This window comes from Alligator mississippiensis, chromosome 2 (genome assembly GCF_030867095.1).
Source record: "Alligator mississippiensis isolate rAllMis1 chromosome 2, rAllMis1, whole genome shotgun sequence".
Lineage (NCBI taxonomy): Eukaryota > Metazoa > Chordata > Crocodylia > Alligatoridae > Alligator > Alligator mississippiensis.
Genome location: NC_081825.1, coordinates 51,827,974 through 51,853,386, shown reverse-complemented (window position 1 = coordinate 51,853,386; position 25,413 = coordinate 51,827,974). Strand labels below are relative to the sequence as shown.

General features: G+C 43.2%; 1 protein-coding gene across 17 annotated transcripts in view; it reads left to right on the top strand.

Moving 5' to 3' along the window:
* APBB2 (amyloid beta precursor protein binding family B member 2) overlaps nt 1-25,413 on the top strand; it is a 393,847-nt gene that overhangs the window by 189,652 nt on the left and 178,782 nt on the right. For 10 of the 17 annotated variants that reach the window (XM_059721648.1, XM_059721653.1, XM_059721650.1 and 7 more), the window contains one exon: nt 22,676-23,476. In XM_059721648.1, coding sequence (XP_059577631.1) covers nt 22,676-23,476 — 801 coding nt within the window. Of the gene's footprint in view, nt 1-13,753; nt 13,823-22,675; nt 23,477-25,413 lie in introns of all 17 variants that reach the window. The other 7 variants (XM_059721659.1, XM_019480929.2, XM_019480915.2 and 4 more) reach the window with 1 other exon arrangement.

The following is a 25,413-nucleotide window of genomic DNA, read 5'->3' as shown; positions in this document are numbered from 1 at the left end:
GGCCTGAGTCTGCATGCCAGATACAGCCATGGACTGACCCCATGCAGTGGTCTAGCTCTGCACACTGGATCTGGCTGTAGAGTGACCCTGTGTGCCACCATGATCTGGTTTATGGGGTTGTCATTCAACCCATGAGGCTCCCCATGGTCTACAAATTTGGCAGCAGGGGAGTGATGGCAGTGTTACTTTCTGCAGCTGCAAGCTGCAGCAATTAATGCTGCCATCACCTTTCCACTGTCAGATTTCCAGATCCCTGGGGTGCCCCCTAGGATGGATTACACAGGCCTACAGGCTGGAAACTAAGCACCCCTGCTTCAGGTTAATAGGGTACTGGATAGAAACCTCAGTGGAAATGAGAATCAGGTTCTAAAAGTTCTGTTTCAGTTGCACCTAGCAGAGAGATCTTCCCAGGTAATTTCTAGAAAGGTGCAAGTATCACTGATTTCCTTACATGCAGAAAATGAAGTATTGAGATATGGTTCTTTGTTTGCTCCAGGCTGAAGTGTACTAAGGAAAATTGGCAAAAATTCTTTGGAAGGCTTAGGATCCCAGCTTCCCTTGAACTTCAGTGACATTAGGGCTCCACTCTTGGCTGGTGGATAAAACATAGAACTAAAGACTTGGGTTCTGTTCCCAAATCCTCCTGCAGCCTGCTTGGTGTTGTTGAGCAAGTCACTTAATAGTTGTGGTAAAGAAATAAAAAAAATATGACCAAACACCAACATGAGAGCAAGGCGTGCTCATAGCATGGGGAGGAGGAGTGATGGGCGCGGTTAGTAGCATTCCCGCTGGTGCTGATTGGCAGGGGGCGGGCAGACACTGCCCGGTTAAAAGGGGAGCGCGCCAAAACAACAGGGGGGACCCGCGTAATATCGGAGAGGACTGATCACCCTCGCTGGAGGTCCTGCGTCCGCGAAAACCTGGACGGCCTCATCACGATTTGGTATACCACATGAATATGCTCAAGAGCTCCCGAGGAATCGGCGAACTAGATTCCTGACACAGCTGTATGAGATTGTTGCCTGAAATAGTGAGTAAAGCGATTTTCTTATCTCACTGCCTCCCCGGTGTGTTTCTGTCGACGGAGGGAGAGACAGAAGAAGGAGGAAAGGCCCGAACCCTTTTGTCCCCGACCTACTCGAGTGAATTGGGCTCAACCACCCATAGTTCGGTTGCACAATAGTCTGAACCTCAGTTTCCCTTCTGTAAAATGAAGACAATGATACTGACTTTTTCTGTAAAGCAATTTGAGTTCTACAGATGTGATCATATTCTGTCACACGTGCATTATTTGGAGAAACATGCCCTTGGCATATAATCACATCTAGCATTATCTCTTAATACAGACACGTGAATATTAATAGTTTCTGTTGCATCAGTGTAAAAAAGTCTCTTTGTAAAAGAAGAAACAGTTTTCCTAATTGAAGGTAGGGCCTTGTAAGCAAAGTCAGTTTTACTGACAGCATTCAGTGGGGGTTTTTTTGCCTTTTTATGATGGCCTTACTCATAGAATCACAAAAAATTAGGATTGGAAGGGACCTTAGCAGGTCATCTAGTCTAACTCTATGATGAAAACAGGGCCATCCCCAACTATATTATCACAGCCAATGCTTTGTATAGCCAGGTCTTAAAAGCTTCTAAGGATGCAGAGCCTGAATTGATTCAGTCTTTGCAGGTTAGTCTAACCTGTGCAGATTGACCTGGTTTGCAAGTGGATAGACATTCACTTTTGATTCTGGAAATGCAGGCACATGTCTGCAGAAGCTCAGGCTAGAAGCTGGGGGACAGTATAGCGAGCCCTCGCTCACCTTCAGGCTGAACTGAGGTGAGTGTGGTCAGGCCCCAGCAGGCTTAGTATGATTGGGGAGGGGTTTAAACCCCCATCCTGGCCTGCAGAGACCTCACCTGGGGGCTTTTCTTCCCTGCTCTGACTCAGCATGGCCCAGAACCCCCAGAACCCCACTTTCAGCCAGCAGGCAATATAGCTGTACTTTCCCAGCCGCTGGGGCCAGGTTTTGCTTGGGGCAGCCCAGGAGCAAAGGTCCAGTGGGGGGCAGGGAGGGGCCCAGGAGCAAAGTTCCTTAAAGGAAAGCTCCTGCCCGATTGCCCCTTCTACCCACTGGAGAGTGGCACCCAGGACAGCCCCAGCCCTCACAGCAGTGCACAAGGAGTGGACTCGCCTCCTAATCTCCAAGCCCTTTACCTGTGTCCCCTAGGTACTGAGCTGGGTGCATCCTGCTTGCTGTTCCCCTACTTGGCGGCAGCGTAACATTGCCCCATGTGCTAGGCATGGGATGTTACCCCTATGGCTTCACCACCACTGCTGTCAGGGGTGCCTGGCAGGGTTGGGGGCATGTCCAGATGCTGGTCAGCATGGCTCCCTAAGGGGAAGGGGGCAGGGAGGGGGTTTATTTCCCCCCTCTGTTCTTTGTTGTCCTGAGGGACTGCAGCCAGGGTCTTCCAGCTCCAGCCGCCACCTACCATTCTCACGTGGCCAGCCAGACCCCGGCTGCAGTCCCCTGGGGGGAGAGGGGATGGAGGGGGGGCGGAAATAAACCCCCTCCCTGCCCTCTTCGTCTTGGGGCCATGGCAGCTGGTGTCTGGTCGTTCCCCCACCCCTGCTGCTGGACTGGCGAGGGGGGAGCAAACCTGACGGGGCAGCCGCCCTCATCATGGTGTCCTAAGGGAGCGCAAACCTCTTCCCAGTGGGGTGGGGGGACGACTGTGCTGTGGGCAGGAGCCAGGTGGGCAGAGCTTCTTCAGACTACACAGGGCAACCTGTGCCCTAACCCTAACCTCCCCCCCCCCCCCCCCCCCGGCCCTGCTCATGCCCTTGACTCCATAGCACCCTACCTCTGCTTGTGCTCCTCACTCCTCCCACAACCCCCACTCCCCCAGTGCTGCTGGTGCCCCTCACTCCTCAAGCAGAGCCCCCATCCCACCCCCCCAGCCTTGTTTGAGGGAGCCACCAGTTGCCAGGGCTGCAGAGCCACCAGTTGCCAGGGCTGCAGAGCCAGGGACCCAGGTCCACAGCCCCCTGCCCCCAGCAAAAAGCAGTGGCTGCTACAGCAGAGCAGAGCCCAGCTCTTCTGCCTGCTGCAGACTTGTGTGGGGGGTGGGCCGGGCTCCCCGCCACTGTGCGCACTGTTGGGTGGGGCAGGGAGACCCATGCCTCCCAGATGCATGGGGCGGGTGTGCGTTGCCCACTGCAGGCTTGGGCCCCTCCCGCCTTCCCCTGTGGCCTCATAGTCTAGTGGGTGCAATCTGGTGCTTCAGGGAATGGTGGGGCTGCGCAGGGATCTCCTTGCCCTGGTGAGGTGTCCCCTATGCATGCAGTAGCTGTGGGAGCACTAGCACAGGGTTGTGCCCCTTACTGCTGCTGTGCAGGCAGGTGACACATCACCAGGGCAGTGTGGAGCTTGCAGCAGCAAGGAGATCCCTGCATGGCCCCTCTGTTCCCTGAAGTGCCGGGTCGCACCCACTGGACTGTGGAGGCCCTGGGGGAGGGCAGAAGGGCGGGAGCTTGAGCCTGAGCCCACAGAGGGCAACCCACATCCACCTTTGCCCCATGCACACATCTGGGGGGCATAGGTAACCCCTGGCCCCCTGGGAGTGTGCAGCAGCGGGGAGTAGGCCCCACGCCTCTGCCCCACGATGAGCTACCCCCGGTCCTGTCCCACTTCCCGTCGGGGCCCTGCGGACACCCGTTGCAACCCTGGCTTGCAAGCCCCCCACACTGCCCAGCTGGGCAACAACTCCATCCCTAGCCCTACCCAACTCCCTCCCTCTCTCCCTATGGGGGGCCTCAATTTCCTCCCCTCCACCCCTCCCAACCTATAGGAGCTGCTCTCCAGGCTGCCTGGGACCATGCGCATGAAGCCCCCTGCCTGAGGGCCCTCCTCCCACTCCCACCAGCCTGCAGAGAGTTCACTGCAAAATTGCAAAATCTGCAGGTTTCTTTGTTAAAACGAGAAATCCACGTTTTTGTCCTTTTTTCCATGGGAAACAGGAAACCTGGATCCCTGTAATTTTGTCAGAATATCAATATCTATATGCTAATATGTTCAGTTACTTTTTGTTCTATTTTGCTTCCACTTCCCTATGAAATGATTATTATGAGGGCCATAAAACAGGCTTGACATCTTGATTTCATTTGTGGATATGGCTTTGTTTAGCTCTGGGCAGTTGGGATTGAGGTTTTACCAACACAATGCAGCAAAACTTTCTAGAGGCTGTCCCTTTTTAGCTTTTTTCTAATAGACTAAAAGTAAAATGATTAATATAGTCAGCTCTTCTAATAATCACTCAAATTTATGCATAGTAACTGTATGATACAATTGTTTCTTACAGCCACTACTTTCTTACTATTCAATCTGCTTAAAGAGAGCAATAGCAGTTGGTTTGTACATTAGCTGTTTATAACTGTCACTGTATTTCCTGTTTGTGCCATTAAGATTTTGTAGAAGGAAAAACTGTGATTTTTGTAGGCAAATTTAATTTCAGCCTAACTGGGTTATAGTTCTCATTTCCTTTCTTGTAATGAGCCCAATTTTAGTTCAGTCTCTAATGAGAAAGCAAATTACAGACTGGAAATGTGGAGAATAACTCTGGTTTCCCTGTTGAAAAAAGCATCTTATATTGAAGTACAGCCTGTTGAATTACTGCAGCAGATTCATAGGTGGGACATAACTGAATGACATTAGTTGGAACTGCTGGTATTCTACAGAATGTGATCCCAGATACTTTCAAGGTGTTGCCAGCATGTATAATCTGCAGATGGTAAGAGTGCAGAAAAGGATGAAGGGAGATGTGGAGGAGAATAGGAACTATCTTTTAAACCAAGCAGGAAATGAGAACTCTAGTAAATTGGAGCTCAGAGAATCTGGAAACCTGCTCAAATCTGCATGGGAAATGTCAGTTAATTAACATTGCTGTCTTTACCTCTGTCCTTTCTAAGATGCTTAATGATGACTGTTACCTTCATATGATTCTTTAGTGTATATTAAAGTGATTTAATCTAAAGTCACACACAAAATCTGTGACAGAACAGGGAACTGAATTTTCATTGGCCAAATAATAGCGACTTAACTACTGACTATCCTCTAGTGAATCAATAATTTGGTGGCTTCTACAATAAATATTGACACAGAGATAATATAATCCCTGGTGACTCTTGATTCTGTCTCACCTGCTTAACTATTTCCTTTACTTTTGCTGTTTTTTAATTTACAATTTAAAAGCACCACTTTGTAATAACTGACCCTCTGGAAGTATTAAAAGACACGGGGGGAGGGGAGGGGGGGGAAATCTGAATTCTCATCCAGTTTTTAAGCAGGCTCTGACTTTTAGCCCAGATCTCCTTTATGAGCCAGCGAGAAATTCATAGATTCATAGATGTTATCTATGGATTATCTTACAATTCATTAGAAATACTTTATTAACTTTAAATAGGTTAAAAGTTCAGGTAAGATAGTTGTAGCCAGGTAGAATATAGAACAGGGGTGGGCAAAATATGGCCCACAGGCTGGATCCGGCCCACAAGGCCATTCTATCTAGCCCACGGGGTAGGCAGCAGCAGCAAACACTGCCCGGTGTAGCAAGTGTGGGGGGGCCACAGCTGCTGCTGCCACCATGGCGCAGCACCGACAGGTGAGCCCAGAGCTGGCGCAGGGCCCATGCTGGCAGCAGGGGTAGGTTACAAGCGAGTACTGAGTGCAGGAGAAAAGCGGCTTCTTGCCCGCCCTGTGTCTGGGACCTCACGTTGCAGCTGCTTGCACCCCGCCTGGGGCTGCCTGTGCCTGCTCAGGACAGCCCCACGCGGGCTGCGAGCGGCTGCAGCAGGGAGCGCCGGCCATGGGGCAGGGGAGGGGCTGCTTTCCCCACACTTCGCACCAGCTCCTTCCCTGCTGGCGAGCATGGGGTGGGGCAGTGCGCTGCCCCCCGCCTGTACCGCAGGGCCGGTGGGCACTGAGAATGAGTAGGCACGGGAGCACAGGGCCTGCATCGGTGTTCCAGGGCCAGCGCCAGTAGGGCCTGGAGCAGGGTGGCAGGGGTACAGGGTCCCGGCTGGCAGGGGCTCTATGGAGCCGGGCCAGCTCCCTGCTCTCCCGGCTGGTGAAGCCCAACCTGGCTCCACAGGCCCCTGTCAGCCTGCGCCCTGCTCTGGGCCCCACTGGTGCTGGCCCTGGGACATTGATCCCAAGACATTGGAACATTGGTCCCAAGATGGTGACCAGGGGGCGGGGCACCTGTCAAGGGGCGGGGCTACCCATGCAGACCCTCGACAGCTTGCCAAAACTGGGTAAGTGGCCCTCCACCCAAAATAACTGCCTGCCCCTGATATAGGAGGTTCACTTTTGGACCATGTATTCAAATCTTGGCAATCTTTATTTGCTTTATCTGAAAAATCAGTAATTCTGTCCTGGAAAATAACCTGATGGTTTCACTCAGGGGCAAGTCTAAAGGGAGTACAGTGGCATGGTCAAACCCCCTTTCAGGCCACACTGCAGGAGGAGCAGCGGGGACTTCTTAAGTCTCCAAATCAGGTAAGAATCTCTCCTCTCTTCCCGTCTGTGCTCAGCAGCACTTTCCCTCCCCTTCTCTTCTGAATTCCCCTGCCTGCCACTGCCCCGTCCCCCCATTGACCTGGGGGATAGGAAGAGTTCCAAAGATAGTCCAGAGTGAGGGTTGTGCTCAGCCAGGAACAGGCAGTGGGGGCAGCTTTGGGTGGGATTATTTAACTTGTCCAGTCTTCTTGGGTATTTCCTGACAGCCCAGGAGCAGGCTCTCAGAGGGGCAGCCAATTTGCTGCCACTGTTGCTGTCCATGGCTGAGTCCTGCTTCATATGTAGTACAGTTGGAATGGGACAGGAGTGACTCTGGAGCTCTCCAGGGTCAGCTGTGGACAGTAGCTGCAGTAGATGAGGTGGGGTGGGGGGGGTGCTAAGGGGGAATGGGAAGGGAGGGAAGATGCCACTAAGCATGGAGGGGGAAGGTTGTAGGTGCTGGGTGGGAGGGGAGGCAGGAATTCTTGCTTGTTTCAGGGGCTTAAAAAAGTCCTTGGCTGCTACTCCCACAGTGTGATCTGACTATCCCAATGGTGTAACCACCCCTGTAGCCCTGGTCGCTGCTTCTCTACCCCCTTTTACCAAATCCTGGGTTCAACTATGACCTTAGAAGAATATAGGGCATATATGCTGATGTCTTGTGGTACCAAGATGTACTAAATTTCCAAAATATACTTTCGCTAGCATATAATAAAATATAAATAATTAAAACTAGATGACCCATAAGTAAATGAGCAGAGGTTAAATTTAAGGATGCAATGCCTAAAATTTTACTGTTTCACCCATATTTCAGGATCCAGATATAATGGATTGAGTTTCTGTGGTGCTGATCATCTACAATTAGTATTAGTTCATCAGAGCAGCAGAAACTCAGCATTTTAAAATCAGGTCACTTGTATTTAGATTTTGAAAATGTGCTTTAGGTGTCTTATTTGAGCATTTTAATTAAACTGTATTCAACTCCCCTAATTTTTATTACAGTTATTGTTAACTTACTGGAAATTACAGTTCAGTAAACTGGAATGAGTCCCAGCTTGCAGGAATTAATGAGGATCTGTGGAGTTGGGTTTTCTTGCCATACTGTACAATTTATACTGTTGTTGTTATTACTTTTCTTCTATGCTATCTCCTATAGGGTGTTAATGGATTATTTACAATTTACTTAACCATCTAATTTGCTTCTCTTATCCCCTACTGATTGGAACAAGGTCTGAGTGCCAAAAGGCTAAGGCAGTAGGATTCATCTTGTCACATCATATTTGGTGTCAAAGAGATTTAGGTTAATCACTCTGATCTTGTGATTTTGCTTTATTTGCTGGTTTGTGGATATGACAGTCATCAGTAGTCAGAGGTCGCAAACTTCTTTAGCATCTTGGGCAGTGGGGATCATGGCAGGGAATGGGGCCAGAAGCATGCTTGGGTACGGTTTATGTCCTGGACAGCTGCAGGTTCTGGATGCTGTCCAGGATCTAGGGGGTGGAGGCAAGTGGGTTGAAGGGTCTTGCCAGCTGCTGGCTACAGCTGCACAGAGGGGGAAGGAGACAAGGGATAGAGCCAGGGCAGCCTTGGGGTCCCAGTAGTTGTGGGGGAAAAGTGTCCTCCCAGCAAGGGGTTAGACCTCTCACATGTCCCCCAAGTGCTGCTCAATATCATGCTGAGCAAAGAAATAAAACACCTAAAACACCTAATTCATTGGGGGGGGGGGGGGCAGGGCAGGGCAGTCTTCACTCCCTCCTCCTTCTCCCCAGCACTTGGCTGCCGGGACTCTGGAGCCTCCCTGAAGACACAGCCAGGTTCCCTACCCCGCTCAATGTAGCCTGAGCCTGTAGCTGTCAGAATAGCAGCATAACTGCACCCATCTAGTGTTCCCTACCCTCCATCCCCAGCCTCTGTTCTGGTGTCCATGTCTTAATCAACACCTTGGGTTTGGGCTCCCCTTGCCCACTCCTAATTACACTACTGTCAGTGGTATATTAGATTGTGTGCGCTATGTATATAAACTAATCAGATACAGCTATTACATTTAAGGGATTATTTAAATTGATCTGAGTGCTTCTGGCATTGGCAATGGGCAAACAAACTTGCCAGGATGCTTTCAAAAGATAACAAAGTTTTCTGTGGTATTCTAACAGAATCATGAGACTGCTCTGGCCATAGTCAAACACCTATTGTTTGTGCAGCATTGCTTCAGTGTAAAGTGCTCTTCCAAATGCATCTTTCTCAGTAATGAAGAATTAACTCAAAATGCTAAAATGAGCAACTTTGGGTGAGCAAGTGCAAGAGACAATCCTAGATGCTGTATACACCTCTGGGACTGGAAGTCTTCAGCACCACTATCAGATCCATTTAGTGTAGCCAGTTTAGCTTCTGCAGTGTTGTAGGCAGATATGATTAGCCTGGGCATAGTATCATGTGGATGAAGTTACGCTGCTTTTGGGTTAGGAGGTAGCAGATACCTCCTAAACTGGAAGCAGAACAGCAGTGCTTGCATGGTATGGTACCTGACCTAATCCACTCTGCTTCTCAAAAGAGCTAATCATTGTAGCTCCATTCATGATCGACCAGACAGCATCATGTTGCACCCTATCAGCAGGTACAACCGCATGTTGCTTGCCCTGTGCAGTGAGGTTGTTAAATTAGGGACCAGTTTTTCAAATTCAAGTCAAATGTCTCATTTCAGGAATACCTTGAGGGTGCTGGGACATAGTCCTTAAGTTTTGGGCTGTCCTGCAAAATTAGGTACAGTGTCTGGGTAATTTGGAGGCGAAATAATTTCTGGATAATCTGTGGCTGGCCATAACCTGATGATGCATCCTGATGCTGCCAATACCATGAAAAGTTTGTGTGTCATTCATGCAAGGCTGTCAAGCCTTTGCTGATTAAAGGGTAGTGTAAAATGAGAGATGTCTGTAATACAAGCATAGTAATTAGTTATTAATATGCTAGTTGCTGGGGCTTAAGAATAAGTAGCATTGTTCTTGGGTTCTGCAGGAGCAATAACAAAACTGGGACTCTGCAAATAGAAATTTCAGCAGACCTTAGACAGTTCCCATCCCTCCAGCCTGTATGTTTTTTGGTTTAGTCCTAATGCTGCTTTTGCTCTCTTGCCTTATAGTTAGGGTGTTGGTTAACATCTCTCCCTGTTTTGGCTGAAACTGTGCTAAAACCCAGTTTTTGTGCTTTGAGTCTTATTTGCATCTGTCCTGATCAAAGGACTTGGTGTTGAGTTGGTGCCATTGAGAACAGTTGGAAACCTGGCATTGCTAATGGTTCCTGCTTGGTTTTTTAACCCTGTTCAAGAAGCAGTCATGCTTGGAATATATCTCCTTCCTGATTTAGGTGTAAAATGACCCGTGTCACATATGTGGAAGCTGCAAATCTTCTAGTCTGAATAATACAGTCTGATTTTAGATAATATCATTTTGTGTGCCAGCTTGAAAGATCTTTGATAACTGTTTTCTTTTCATGATTGTATGATTGATCTGGATAGGACATTGTTTATGTGTTTGTTTCAATCCTTTGTAGACTGTGACACAGAGATTGGCTTGTCCTATTCTTGTTTTTCATCAGCCTTGTTAGGATTGCTTCCAGTTCCCTGAGTACACTGCGCTGTTTTTGTAACATATCACTCTCCTTAATGGGTTAAAAATGTGTGCCATTGTAGATGGGGACTGTAAGATCTAGGGGGAGTCTTGCGTGCTGTTTGTTCCATCTTAATTATAAAAAATCCATTTTCCATCTTCAAAATTTTGTTTTTCAGCTTGCATGTACTTTTAAAGCGAGAGAATGAAGTACACGCATTTCTATATGGTGTAAGTGGCATGCACATTTGAAGGGGAGTGGTTAGGTTGTTGAGGGTGAATGTTATAGTACATTTTTAATTGTAAAATGTATGCATTCATTCAAAGGTAAACAAAATAAATCAGCTCTTAGCCCTGATACAACTTGAGTTTAAACAGAAAGATTCAAAAGGAGAAACTAATGTTTACTGGACAAACATTATTGCTGGAAAAAGAGTTCTGGTGTTAGACAGCCTTATTCTTGCGTGTAAGGAGCCAAGATATGGCATGCTCTCCATCTTCATATGATGTTAATTCTGGTTATTGTCTGCCAGACTGCTTCCCTCTGCTTAGGGAAAAAAACTAATTAAAAAAGAAAATTAAATGGAAAAGGATGAACTAGGTCATCAACTTGCCATAAAGTGTAGGCTTTTTCCTTCTTGTGTATTTATTTTTGCAAATGTAGGATCTTCTGTTTACTGCTTCAAGTGATTACAAGATTTAAGAAAAATCTTATGAGATGAGGTAACTAATGTGAAACTAATAGGAAATACTGTTCTGAAGAACTGTTTCAGATGAATAGTCAAATATATATGCTCATTATTATCTTTGTAGTAGTTATAAATAGAACTAACATCCTACAAAGATGGTGGAAAGGAGAATGCATCAGACCTAACATTTTGTCTCTAGTGGGTTATGGAATAGAGAAAATCCCACACAATTTACTGATTTGTTTGATGCACTGGCTGGGGAAATTTTTAGCTACTTGCACGATTTCACAATGATTGCACACTTAATTCATACAACACAATTTTATTTTAAAATTCTTTGCTACGCATATAACACTGCTTAGCTTTAAGAAATACCACAAATATTAAGAACACAATAACTACATATATCAGAAACAATGCTCCAAATCACTTCCTTCCCAAACAATTACAATTACAACTAAAAGTTACATTTGAATCAGTACTATTATTTTCATAATATACTTACAATCCTAGAATTCCGAGAAGCCAAACACCTAAATACGGTTTCATTCCTCAGTAGTACAATTTAATGGGTTGGCCTCAGTAGTATGGTTGAATGGGCTTGCCTCAGCAGTACGGTTTAATGGGCTGGCCTCAATACTGATAGGACTAAGTCCCCTTCCTTCAGTCCCTTTTGGGCGTTCCGCAGCTTCAGCGTGAACTAAGAGGTTCGTGTTCACGGAGAGGGTGGTTCAGGTGATCAGTCTGATCTGGCCTACACTTGCGATTCTTCCTTCGTTGTTCTGCAAGTGAGGTTACCTCCAAATTGGGACAGTAGGTTACAGTTTTTATTGAGTGAGTTGCCATCTTGGGCCTCTCCTACCCAAACCTGTCATTACTCCCAAATTTGGGCTCGGATCTTACTTAACCGATTCTTTTGCTTGGTAATCAGTTTCTTTCATTGATCATTTAATTACTTTGGGGAATTTCCTTTCTTTCCAATCTTTTCAAAGGCCCTTAGGGTTTGATTTCTCAGAATGTGGGATGTTTGCTTAAGGGTCATTTTTATGTTAACTTTGTTAAAGGCCTCTAAAGATAAAATTCAAGAGTTAAGACTTTGAGCAAAGTCAGGACCTTCCGCATGTAGACCAAAACAATGGCCTAAATAAGAAGATGAATCTTGTCTTCTTCCTAAACTGGCTAATGGGCAACAATTATAAGCATTCAAACTATTTCATTCAATATGACACATTTCATTCTCCCCTTAACTGGTTACAATATGGTTGCATGTATGTCCTCTTTTCTCTTTATTTTAGCTTTTAAGGAAATCAGGAGTGGTGGAGAGGAAATAGAGAACTTCAACATGTATGAGATGCACTCCATTTGCTAAAGTCCACGGCAAGGTTTTAAGTTTGTTGTGCTTTAATATCATTAAATAAAGACAGATCAGTATTCTTGGTTTCCATTATCAAGGCTTATAAAACTATCACTAAAGCATGGTAGTATTGTTGCTCAGCTATTGCAGTCAGTTGTTTGCATGTTTAGTCCTATAATTACAAATGTAATTATGGTGCAGAGGAGGCTGGCAGCTGGGCTTCTTAAGCTGGAAAAGAGCCAGAAGAGGAAACTTCTCAGTGAAGAAGCTAGTGAGGGGAGCAGGAGCTCATCAGGGCCCAGTAAAGTGGCCAAAGCTGAAATTGAGATAAGTGTGAGCAGAGAATCAAAAGTTGGCTCAAGTTTCAGGAAGAGGTTTAAGGAGCCAGAGGTAAGTCATAAAAGGCAGTGGTGTTTGGTGTAGACTGGGCACATTGCAAGCAAAAGGAAGCCTAGTTAGTTGTTTGCACCCACTCTTTTCCTGCTTCCTGTGTCTCCCACACTGTTTTTATGTCTCCTTATAAGCATTCACTCAATAGCTCCCTTTCCTACCTCTGCTGGGCTCCTGTTTGTCTTTCAGCAGCATCTCCTCTCCAGCTTCCATGTTCAGTAGCTTCTCTTGGTTTCACTCCAGCTGAGCCTTTCTTGCCATTCCCGAGAGTCTTCTCTCTCTTTCTCCTCTAGGTGTCACTGGCTGTAGAAGCTATGCTTCAGCTTCCCCACAATAGTTTTCCCAGTCTGTTCAGGCTTTGGGGTAGGAATAAAGTTATGCAACATCTGGGCTATAGACTCAAAACTTGACATTGTGTTTTATATTGGGGGGAAAAAAATCTTTGTAGGAAACAAAATATCTGCTTTGAATTTTTTCCCTATTTCTGAGTCTGAAATGCTCTTACCTCAAATACTGCATGTTTGTAACCCTAGTCAGACTCAGAAAAAATATCTAGGCTTTACAGTGTACTTATCAGTCTAATTCAAAAATTACTTTACATCCTACATAGTAAAACAAAATACTACATTAAAGAAAGATATTTGGGTTGCTTTTCTGCTTTCTAACATTGGACCAGTTCACTAAAATATTCCTTAATGCTCAATGTCAACTGCTGGGTAGAGCAGTTGACGTTTCAACAAACTCTTCCTGCAAGTATTCTTTATTCATGCATGCAAAGTCAGTGTGAGTGCTTTCTTGAGCATCAAGCATCAGCTGAGCAAGTGAGAGCTGCAAGATCAATTTTTGTTTTTTGGAACATGATGGGTTGTTTGTTTTTTTTATACCTACAATATATTTCTATAAAAATGAGAAATACTGTTGACATTGTGCTTTTCTCCTTACTGAAGTGTACACTAAAAATATGCTATTGAGACAGTTATTTTTAAGGACTTGTTCTAATTAGTTTTAGCCTGGCCCCACTACATTCTGCACCTGTCAAATAGTCACAAAAATCAGCAACATCATGCTGTCATTGTTTACTTTAAATGTGTAACATTTCTTAGCAGTTTTTATAACGTGGTGTCTTATGTGTTTTTCTTTGTTTTTAATTTCTTAAATGATCCCTTTTTTCAGATTTCAAATTATAATCTATTTCCTGATCCATTGCTGAAGCCCTGTGATCCATGTCAGAAGTACTTCCAGGTCAGATGCCCTTTCACATATTTCCATAGCAGAGTCTTTTAAAATCTTTCTCTTTTTACCAGGCCCACATGTATGTTAATTTTGCATTCACAAGTAAAAAGAAAACAAACAATCAAAAACCCAAACAAACAAAAAACCACCAGGAGTTTTAATTTCTTTTTACCAGGACCTTTTTTCACTCACTTTCTTATTCAGCTTCATAAAACCTTGCCTAAAAAAATCCAGTCAAAACCAACCACATTTTAGAAAAATTGTATTTATGTTTTAATATAGAGGCTGATATTCTTGTGTTTTGTAGTAACTCTCACTCTCAGCTTTGTAAAGTGTGTGACATGATAGTTGAAAAAAATCAATAAAAGCTGTTCACTTAATAGGAATATATGTATTATAGTGATATGCAGAGATCTCACTCAGAATTTTGAGCTTCATTAAGTTAGACACTATACAAGCATAAAATAAAACGAGTGCAAGTGTATATATAATACGTGTATGTGGGTATAATCACTAGCAGACCTTTATACCTTTATTATAAAGTTCCTTTTTAAGCACCCAAAAATGCTTCCCTTAATTTTTTTATATACCAGTCACCATCCCTGGCTAATGTTTATAGGTTTGATAGATATAGCTATATCTATAATTAAAATTGGTGACACTTTCCATGATAACATTCTTCCTTCACTTTTTTATAACTTTGCCAAGCTTTTAATGATTTTGGTTGAAATTTTCCATGCTATTTCAGCTTGATTTCTTTTTTTTATTTTGAGAAAAAGTAGTTATACATTATCTAGACTAGAGTTGGAGAACAGAATGCTGTTTGACCCATTGGGGAAATTTTTTTGTAAATTTTTGTTGAGATGCTCTAGGAGACCCATGATTTGGAATAGGAAATTGGAATCTGGCACAGGAGTTGGTTTGGTGCGAATAATCCTTTTGCCATCCCTGTGAAAAATCACCCAAATTTGGCCAAATTATGAGCCCCTGATAACCTGTTCGCATATATTCAGTAGAATGTTGTTAGTTTGACAGCTAAACTACCTGAAGATTCTGTCTGTACTGAGCATGCTCCTTCCCAAAGCTGCAGGATTTTTCCTGAATGTTTTCAGCCTGGAGGTTGGGGGGCAGTGGACACAAGAAGTGAGAACAGAGATTGTCTCTATGGTGAGCAGGCGATGTGAAGCCAAGACTGAACCGCAGATAGGAAAGAGCTGTTAGAGGCATTTTTGTACCATAGTGATAAACCATCATACAAAAGTCCACAGGGAGATTAGGCAGAATAAACTATGTGGCTTCATGCTGAAGGATGAGGATAAAACAAAATATTGAATAGCTACCCATATAGTGACCATCATCCATCTTGCAGCGAATGATTTGGAAGTCGTGGAAAAAAATGGATGTGCTCATGTGACTGAAGACATGATGCTAATGCAACTGAGAGCAATTAAGGTTGCACAGGCATTACCTTTTAAGTGGTCCTTGACCCATCCGCTTTACCAGTGATGCTGTCCTGTCATGCTTACCCATTTACTTCTCTCAAAGCTGACCTTGCACCCTCTTCAGTGCTGCTCTCTGTATAGAAAGACCATCTTAAAGTGATCCTAGCTTTCTTCTTCATATTTCTTACAATGGCCCACTTCTTCTGTAATAGCTTGGAATGCTTTTATGCATTATTTTTATGAAGGTAAATTAGAGCTACCTATAAAAGTCATAACTATTTTGCTAGTATCTATATATTACTTGTCATTCTAGACTGTAGGTTCATTGGATAAAGAGCCTGTATTGTTTTTACACAATAGAATCTCCAACAATATTGGGAACTTGAATAGCACAAAGAAGGTGAAATTTTCAAAGTCCCAAGAGCAGAACATACCCACTGACTTAAAACCTAAGCTGCTGAGGTTGGAACCTAATCCAGAGGTGGTTTTTGAAAATAAAAACTTAAATATAGTACTATTAAAAGTTGTATTAACTTACAGACATGTAAAACAAATACAGAAATTTTAGATGTGTTCCAGGAGCGCCTCAGTTGTTGTTTTTTTAAATTTAGTTTACATAGGTTTTGTTAAAAGAAGTTGTAGGAGGATAGAGTCTTTGGTAACTTTCTTCAGGCCACATTGAAGTGAAAAGGAATCATTTATTGACCCTGATGGGAGTTGAACCAGATCCAGACGGTTGAAGTAGACCTATACAATGCTGTTCATGAAGTTGGGGCCATATTAAGGCTGATTAAGCGTTACTTGCCCACAATAAAAATTATTATTTTAGCTTAGTCCTTCAGATTATTTTCATGTACTTGCCTTTTGCTTCCCTCTTCTCTTTACCCCTTTGCTTGTACTTCATTGTTCTCTTTATTTTAAAGTAATATTTAAAATTGCCAACAGCTGGTTTCTGCAGTAAGGAACAAATTGCTGTCTCAGGAAGTAAGGGTAAAGCAAAGAGGCCATACATCCTCAGTGGGCATTGTTTCCTGCCCTTTGGGATTGCTTTGGATGACACTACACGGGTAGTGGTGGTAATATGGATAATATTTAATTGGTGCATGGATTCTTCAGTTTCCCAGTTTCCTTGAGGACACAGAAGACTATACAAACTTCTGCAGAGGCTCTGTGATGAAAGGATTTATTTCTCCCTCCATTCTTGGGCTGGGTGTTGACATGAACCGTTACAGAATGCAGGTACAGCCGAGTAGCTGTCTTTTTTCAGCCTCTGTCCACATGAAGCACGAGGGTACTATATACTAAACTGCAAATGTGGCCTTAAGGTTTTTCTAAAAAGGCAGATTTCAGACTAACTCCTCAAAAACTTGTATTACCTGTGTTTTCAGTTAACAGTAATGGAAACTCAAGAATATTAACATTTCTTTTACATTAAATGTCTGAAGTACTTCATGCTTCTTTTTATGTTTTTTGACATGTTGCATGTCCTATTATAACTTGCCTACGTGCCATAGCAAGACAAGTGTCAGACCTCTTTACTTGTAAATGTTAAGAGGACATTGTCTACAATGCCTGTTCAGTGCATTTTAGCTCCTGTAGTGGCAATAGAGCTATTTTTGCCATACTATGTCCTGCTTTGTTGTCCTTGTTTTTTGTGCCAGTATGGGGACTTGTATGTCAAACTGAAGTTACTGATGCATTTCCTGAACATAAAATTCTACATTTATTTTGCATCCTGATTCCTTAGGAGCTCATGAATAAACAACATCCATATCAATGTGAGGGGAGGCTGTTCCTCTCCTGAAAGTGAAGGCTATACTAATATTGAATTTACTTGAATCCAAGACAAGATTTTCTGTCAATTTAATGTGAGCAGAAAAGCCCCTCATTTTGGATTTGAGTACAAGGCTGGGGGCAGGGGCAGGTGCTCCAGTTCTAACTCCAGCCCTGGGGTTAAGGTTGGAGCTGCAGCTGCCTTTGGCCCCCCCCTCTAGGCCCACTCCAGCCTGGGGAACAGAGCACATCGCTGCTGTTGAGGGGCAAGCAGCGGGGGAGGCCAGATGTTCAGTCAGGTGCTGGAGGGGGGGGGGGGAGTAGCAGGGGTCAGGCACAGGTGCTGGGAGGTAGTGGGGGGGGTTAGGGGGAAAGGGAGAGAGGTCAGACTGTTTGACTCCCATACTGCATGCCCCCTGCTCTCCCCTTCTCTCCCATCTCCAGTCCCCCTTCCACTGATTTCCCTACTGCAGTGATGGGGGGGTGAGTTTTAAGATGACCACCCAGCAATTAAATTCTCTACATGGAAAATTATAGCAAATTTATAATTTTCCATGTATAGAATCTAATTACTGGGGGTCTGCCTTATATTCAGGGTCATCTTGGATCCAGACAAATATAATACTTAATTTTGTCAGTAAAACAATGAATAAAACACTGGGGAGACAGATAAATAAACAGGACTAAGAGTGACTCTTATACTAGAAGTGGGGCTACAAGTTCATGAAATAGGCAGAAAAGTGGAGGTAGCTCATTTAAAGGCAGCAACATACTAGGAAATGTGCAAGTACAAATTTGTGGCCTGATTCTCAAGTTCCTTGGCTCTTGCATCCTCGCTGACCCCTGAGCAAAATGTTGCAGAAGATGTACCCAGTAATCAAATTAATATTGAAATGAGTGTGGTATCCCTGGGATTCCATAGGAATTTCATAACTGTGAACTGAAGTCAAAATTTAAGCAGGTGAGTGAGGAAGAAGAGGTGCAAAATGAAGTAGAATTTGTTGGTGTTTTCAGTTGAAAATTAGGATTTGCTTCTCTGGAAAACTGAGAATTTGGAGAAATCGTAACACTGAAAGTAGGATGTTAAATTTCTTTTCTTCCTCTTCGTTTTTACATTGTTTTGTGTTTTCACTCCATTCTTTCTGATGGTGATAAATCCTGTCCTTCTAACTCCTGTATTTTCCAATACTTAAATTAATTATTTTTCATGCAGCATCTCATATCTTTGATAAATAGGAAGTGCCCGCCAGGCAGGATGGATTTCCAGCATCCATAAATCTTCTTCTGAGTTAGGTTCTTGTATCTATCTTCTTGTCTCCACCTTTTTTTCCTGTTTCCACCTTTTTTTCTGTTCTTACTTTGTCACCTACTAGTCTGAGGACCTTGTTGCATGGTAAATTTAGGTGGTTTCTGCAGCTCTTAATCCCTAGATTGGCTGCATATTAACACCTTTAAGTGGTTTAAAGCACTTGTTATTTGGTTTAAAGCTATGCTGCTCCAAAACAGGATTATTTCTAACCCACCTGATTTTGCTGCTGTTCCATTAAGGTGTGGCCACACTCCCTGCAGCCATTGCACCCAAGCTGAAGTCCTCCAACATTTCAGGATGCAGTGGCCCCTCCTCAGTCAGGGCGAGCAGGGTCACTGGGGCTCAGCTGGACCAGGCATGGTGCCTCACCCCCTAGGGATGTTGGGCAGAGTGAGTGCGACAGCCCCAGAGCACCTAGCAGCTGCAGTGCCTCTCACCACTGCCTGGCCTGCCTGGCTTTTCCTGCCAGTGGCAGTACAGGCGGGAGGGGGAGCTCTGGAGGAAAAAAAGGATCAGGCCCCTCGGAGATCAGGTGGTGCCCAGCCAGCCAGCACCTCGTTCCCCAGCCCCCATACCACTGTCAGCCAGACAGCCAGCCAGCTGGGTGCTCTCTGAGCTCCAAGGGGCCTGACTTTTCCTATGGAGATCGTTCCCCCGTGCCACCATTGGCTGGGCTGCTGGCTGGCTGGGTACCACCTGAGCTCTGAAGGGCCCAATCATTTTTGGAGCCCAGGTGGTGCATGGCTGGCCAGCCGGCAGCCAGGGCAGGGGTGGTGCAGGCGGTGGGTTCCAGAGAAAGAAGCGTTGGGCCCTCAGAGATCAGGCAGCGAGTTGGTTCAGGTAGCGGCAGGAATCTGCCAGGTGGTCCGGTGCTCACTGCCTGGCAGGAGCAGCAAGCTGGTCCTGCCCCTAGCTTCTAATTCTGCCCCTGCTCACCAAGCTTTTAGTGGCAAGTCACAGCTGTGCAGGTGAGGGATAGTCAGAGATGGTTTTTCACTGCAAGGTACAAATGCTTCACTCAGCTGAACAATATTAAGTTGATTAACATTTGTTCAGCTTACAGTGTAAGGTGTAATAAGGTCCTGATTTTCTGTCCTCATTCCTTAATTTTTTCCCATCTTGTTCTGTTCCCATTTGACTCCTTATCCTCTCTGCCTCTCCTCTCCCCTTCTGCATATACACATCTGGTCTTCCCCACATCCATTAGTACCTATCTGTTTCACAGTGGCCTCTAACTGATACTGCTCCTAGCTCTGTTTAATACTTCTGTTTCTGGTAGAAGAACGTGTAGCACTGATGGGCACTGCAGGACCTAACCAGTAACATAGGAACAGCATTTGGCAGATTTGAAAGGACAGAGGCAATGAAAGTTGACTAGAAATCTGTACTATGAGAAGGCATGTTTTTCTTACTCGCATTGTTCATCTAAATGCGTGTTCCACTTAGTTTATGAACAAAGATTAGAAATTGCATGTGCAGATGTTTGGCCCATCCATCATTTGCAATTTTATGTGCAGTGACTGACTAAATCACCTGGAAATATGTTTTGAATTTTTACTTAGGAAAATGCTTTTAAAAAAATTATGTTCCATTTAAAAAAAATAGTAAACACAAATATTTGTTTACATGACACATTACAGCGGACACTGGAATCTGCATAGCAGAAACTGAATTGGGCAGCCTACTTGTTGCATCATTTAGGCCCATAGAGACTATAATCTTATAATTAAGATTCAGGTCATCAAAGTAATTTTTATGGTATAAAATTAAAAGCCCCTTTTATTTGGCCGAGACATTTTCATTTCAAAGAGTGGCATACACCGTACACAACTGTATTCAATGTAAACATGAAACCGGAGTCAAAATATTCTTGCCATTAAACATTTTTACACATAGTATCTAAATTCTAGATTATTTTTAAGGTTCAAGCAAACCACAGAACATTTTAAATAGTAAGTCAATTCATGTAATTTACTTTAAGTTTTAAGAGGAAAAAATGCATGTTTTTGGTAGCAGAGAATGATTGTGCCCAACTTCATTTTGAAAATTAAATTAAATCAAATACAACTGACTTTAATCTTGAAAGGTCCATTTGAAAGACAAGATGCAAGAAGGTAACCGAAGTATATAGTTACCTGTGAAATACAACAATGCACACACTTCACAATTTTAAGATACTTTTAAATTAAACCTTTGATATCTTCTTTGTTTATAGTTGGAATCTATAAAAATATATGCAGGCAGAGTAGTGTGAAATCTTTTATTAGACCAACTCAATAGTTGGAAAAAAGTTCTTTGCAAGCTTTCAGGTACAAACACCATTTGTCAGGTATAGGGATAAAGAATACCACATCTACCCAAAGAACCTTGCCTGCCTGTGTCTTCAGAATAACACAGCTACAACCAACAACCCTGCAACATAAAATATATGTGCATTATTAATAAAACCCATGACAGATGCACTCTCTATGTTGGCCTATATATCTTAATCCATTAAGACTAAGGATTAAAGAGAAAAGAACTAACAACTACATTAATTTAATATTTTCTTATTGTTCCTTCTTTCTGTATGTAAAGAAAAATTCCCACAAGTACTTAATCATTTGAAAATACACATTTTACTGCAGCCCCTTGTTTTACCTACTAAATAATCAAAGGTGCAAATCATCTTTACTGGAACAGTTTCCCAGGGGCTGGCTCAACTGTAGTGTTTCATCTTACTGTAGTTTTTCATTCTATAGCCAAACCTTAATTTTAATGTGCAATAGCTGTATCAGCATTCCTGCCTATTTGAAAACTAGAAAAAACTCTGTGGTTCCTATTGTATCAGATAGGAGTGTGTAATAATTGGTCTCTAATTTAGTTGCCTGCTCTCAAACAAGCAAACTACAGCATTGTATAACAGGAAGCATTCATGGAGTAATTATTTGGAGTATTGGAGCCACACTTTATGGTGGCAGTCTCAATAAACTGAAAGTGAGGGAATGGAGGATATTTTTTTAAGGCAGTGATTTGATCATTTCATCATAGTCTGAAAATATTCTCCCTGCCCAAGCTTAAATTTTAGAAAGCATGGCAGTGACATAGAAGAAATAAGGTCATATATGTGCCCGCAACTTAGAAACAACTAACAGGCAAAAGGATGTTCTAGTCTAGTTATGGAATACGTGCAACTTCCCTGTGGATGTAAAGCTGATCACTGTGCAAGATCTATTCAAATGGTGGGCTGATAATGGTATCACCTTTTGAAACAACAGAACTGCATAGAGATGAGCTTGGCCCAGTTCTGCTTTTGTGTAAAAATGAAACATTTACAGCTAAAACATCAAAGCTGAGAGCAGCATTGCATGCAGGCATGAGAGCACAGGAGAGTCACCAAAAATTAAATGAGGGTATGAACAAACATAAGGAAGCTCCGGCTCAGGTTTGGCAGCTTATTTTAAGCTACCTAAACCCGAGTCAGGTTCTGCTGCATGCAGACATTCTCATGGGCAATCAGAGGAAAGTAAGGCTGGAGAGGGGAGTGGTCCCAGGAGGGAGGAGGTGGAGGGAAGGTTCCCAGCCCCAGGGCTGTGCTGGGGACCTGTGCAAGCGTTCAGTAGTTTGGGTTAATCCATGTTAGCTAAGGTTAATATGGTGCTTATCTAAAGTTAGTTCTTTTAAGATGACCTAAAACATGCGAGTGCTTGCTTGCAAGCCCAGCCATTTAGATCACCCTAAGCATGGTTAGGGTGATGTAAATGTACTGTTTGTATGCACCATTTCTTGGAGCTATTCAGAGGTATTAGCTGCCTTGCTTGTTTTAGCAAGGGACTAGTCAATACTAGTGTTTCAGTTCTGTCAGGGGTTGAAAGGAAGTAATGTCTTGTTTGCCCTGGGCAGACACGCACTCCTTAATCACTTACCTTATAACTGATGAGCCCTAAAGAAAGCCTGGCCCTGCTTCTCCATCTGATGAGGAGGAAAAGCATTTGCATCTTAATAGGAGAGAAGATGGTGAACTTAAGGACTTCAAAACATTTTGAGGGACATATCTTCCTACTGAATGTTTACCTAGCAGGAATATGGTAGATCAAACATGTAAAAAGCTAGTAAAAAATTTTGTGGTGTTCTCCTGACTTAACACCTTTCTACCTTCATCTCCTTTTCCTACCTTTGGATCTGCTTATTCAAGAAATCAACCTGGTGTGGCAGAACATCTGATCTCTTGTCCATCACTTACTGCATAGAAGCTATTCAAGTTACCAGTACATAAAACAGTATAACACATTTCCAAAAATGGTAACATAGGGAACATATGGTGAATGTGTTTTGTGAATATTTTCTTTTCTCTTGTAGTTGACTCCAGTGTGGACACTTTGGCAGTGTTTATGGCAAGCAACAGCACAACGGACGTTGTGAATCGCAATAATCCCGCCACTCCACCAAATACCCTTAACCTCCGTTCCTCCCACAATGAGCTGTTGAATGCAGAAATAAAACACACAGAAACCAAGAACAGCACTCCTCCAAAATGCAGGAAAAAATATGCATTAACTAACATTCAGACAGCCATGGGCCTTTCAGATCCAGCAGCACAGCCTCTTCTGGGGAACAACTCTGCCAACATAAAGCTGGTAAAGAATGGAGAGAACCAGCTTAGAAAAGCAGCAGAGCAAGGGCAACAGGATCCCAACAAAAACCTCACAACCACTGCAGGCATAAACATAACTTCTGAGAAGTTAGAAGGTAAAGAGCCAGTCCCCCAGGATTCTTCTGGCTGTGAAATATTGCCCTCACAACCCAGGAGAACCAAGAGCTTCCTAAATTACTATGCAGATCTGGAAACATCAGCCAGGGAACTAGAACAGAATTTTGTGGTGATGGAAGAGAAATCTGCACAAAGCAACAGCCAGGCTTCTACCATTATTGTCAATGGGGATGTCCTGCCTGGGCAGCAGACCAAGCTGTCAAGCCCAGAAGATGGCCAAGTAGCCACTGTATCATCAAGTCCTGAGACTAAGAAGGACCATCCTAAAACTGGAGCCAAAACAGATTGTGCGCTACATCGGATTCAAAACCTGGCTCCAAGTGATGAAGATTCCAGCTGGACAACGTTGTCACAGGACAGTGCTTCTCCAAGCTCCCCTGATGAAACAGGTACAAAAGTCCAAGATATATTTTCCTTTGTTTTAATAACTATAATTTATTCAAAATGTGTTTGGAGTCTCTTGGATTCCATTGCATTGACATCTGGGGATAAGCGATAGAATTTGGAACAAGATAAGTGACAGTACAGATAGCAGGGATGCCACTTCATACACCTTCCTTATAGAGTGGGTGCCCACTTTTGTGGTAAAATAAATCACAGCTGAATCTACAATGATCTATACATTAATCTAACCTTTAAAGTTGAGAGTTGACAGTCTCCTGGTTTTTTTTAAAAGGGCCAGCAGGGGGACACTGTTAGACTTCATGCCTGAGGTCCCAAGTATGGAGGATGTTAAATTTTACCTTTTAAACTTTCTTCACCTGAAGCACTTTTTCCTGTTCTGTGTAATTCTTCTTTGTTGTTCTTAACCATTGCCCGCTGAGGAATGATTAATCTAAAAGAAATCAAAGATGCAGCTAACACTTCAGTGGTGATGCTAGCCGTTACTTCTGGCAAACAGACATATACAAAATCTCCAGCTTAAGAAATGTCATTTTCAAGCATTCAGGATTTCACAGGCAGCAAAGTTTTTTTTTTTCTTTAATACATATCTCTGGGGAAAAGCAACTTGTTGGTATCCTTTAAAAAAAATCAGATGTTTATATGATGCATTTTATTCTGTGTGCTGCTGTTCCATATGTTAATTTAGTGGCTGAAACCATAACATTTCACATTTAAAGTGTGGGTCCATTAATTATCTGAACAGTAGCGGTGACTACTGCAGTAGTGCTCTTCAATGTATAATTCATCTGTATTATTTTTTTAAGATGCAAAGATCTTATTTACTGTAGTTAATGGACTTTGACACATTTTTATTTTTGGACTTGCATAAAAGGGTATTACTTTGGGGCAGAATCAAATCCCATACTTGCTTTGAAGCTGATCTAGAGCCAAAGAAATTGCATTGTTTTAAGTCATATAAGTATGTTTCATTACTGCACTACAGTAGTTTTGTATCAAAATTGTTCGATAGAACATTATTAATAAAATTGCATAGCAGAAGTAGTGCAATTGCCATGATTTCATGAGAGAGGTGCATGTTTAAGCAAGAGTTTTTGGTTCTGTTAATGCAGATAAGTACAAAAAATACTTAATATCAGGCATTTTCTAGTTTTAGATGGATTTGATATTTCCCTAGCATTAATCCTTTGCTGTTAAAACTATTCAGTTAGGTAGATTTCCCTTCAGGTTTGAGTAAACAAAGTGGTGGTCAACTTAGTTAAGCCTGCAATTTCTGGTTTGATAGTCTTTCGTAGTGTCTTTGACTATAGATGACACTAGCATTTACTTCAAATTGATTTCTTGCTTGATCATAGAATGTCAATGTTAATGATTACATGATTAGAAACCCTGCTAGCTCTGCCTAACTGGCAGTATCTAGAGGTGGAACAATTGAGAATTGTGGGTACAAAAAAGCTCTTTGATTTCATTGCCTGGAGGGTCTTAGAGCAGTTTTGCATTTTTTCGCCTTACTGTAGAATCTAAATGAATGTTCATTTAACACATTTTTTTCCTGTTACAGCAAAGCCCCCCCCAACTGTTAATTCCTTCAGACAATAGCAGCCGTAAAGTGCTAGTGAAGTATAAATTGTAATAATTTAAACACTAAGCTGATTAAATAAGAGTGGCTGAAGTTAAGACTAGCTTCTTAAACTGTTATCTTTAGGCTTCCTTTGAACCCACTTATTCTATCATTCTGTGAGCTATTTCACTGTTTATTGAGATTGGGTTTCCCTGACAGACCGCTCAGGTTGCTAGGAGATTGGAGGTGCAGGCAATTTTATTTATTAAGTTGGATTGTATTATGTGGAAAAAAATAGGAAGCAATGCCTGCTACATGTGGAAGTGTCTCACAAATCCATGTGGCTCACTGCTTTTATACAAC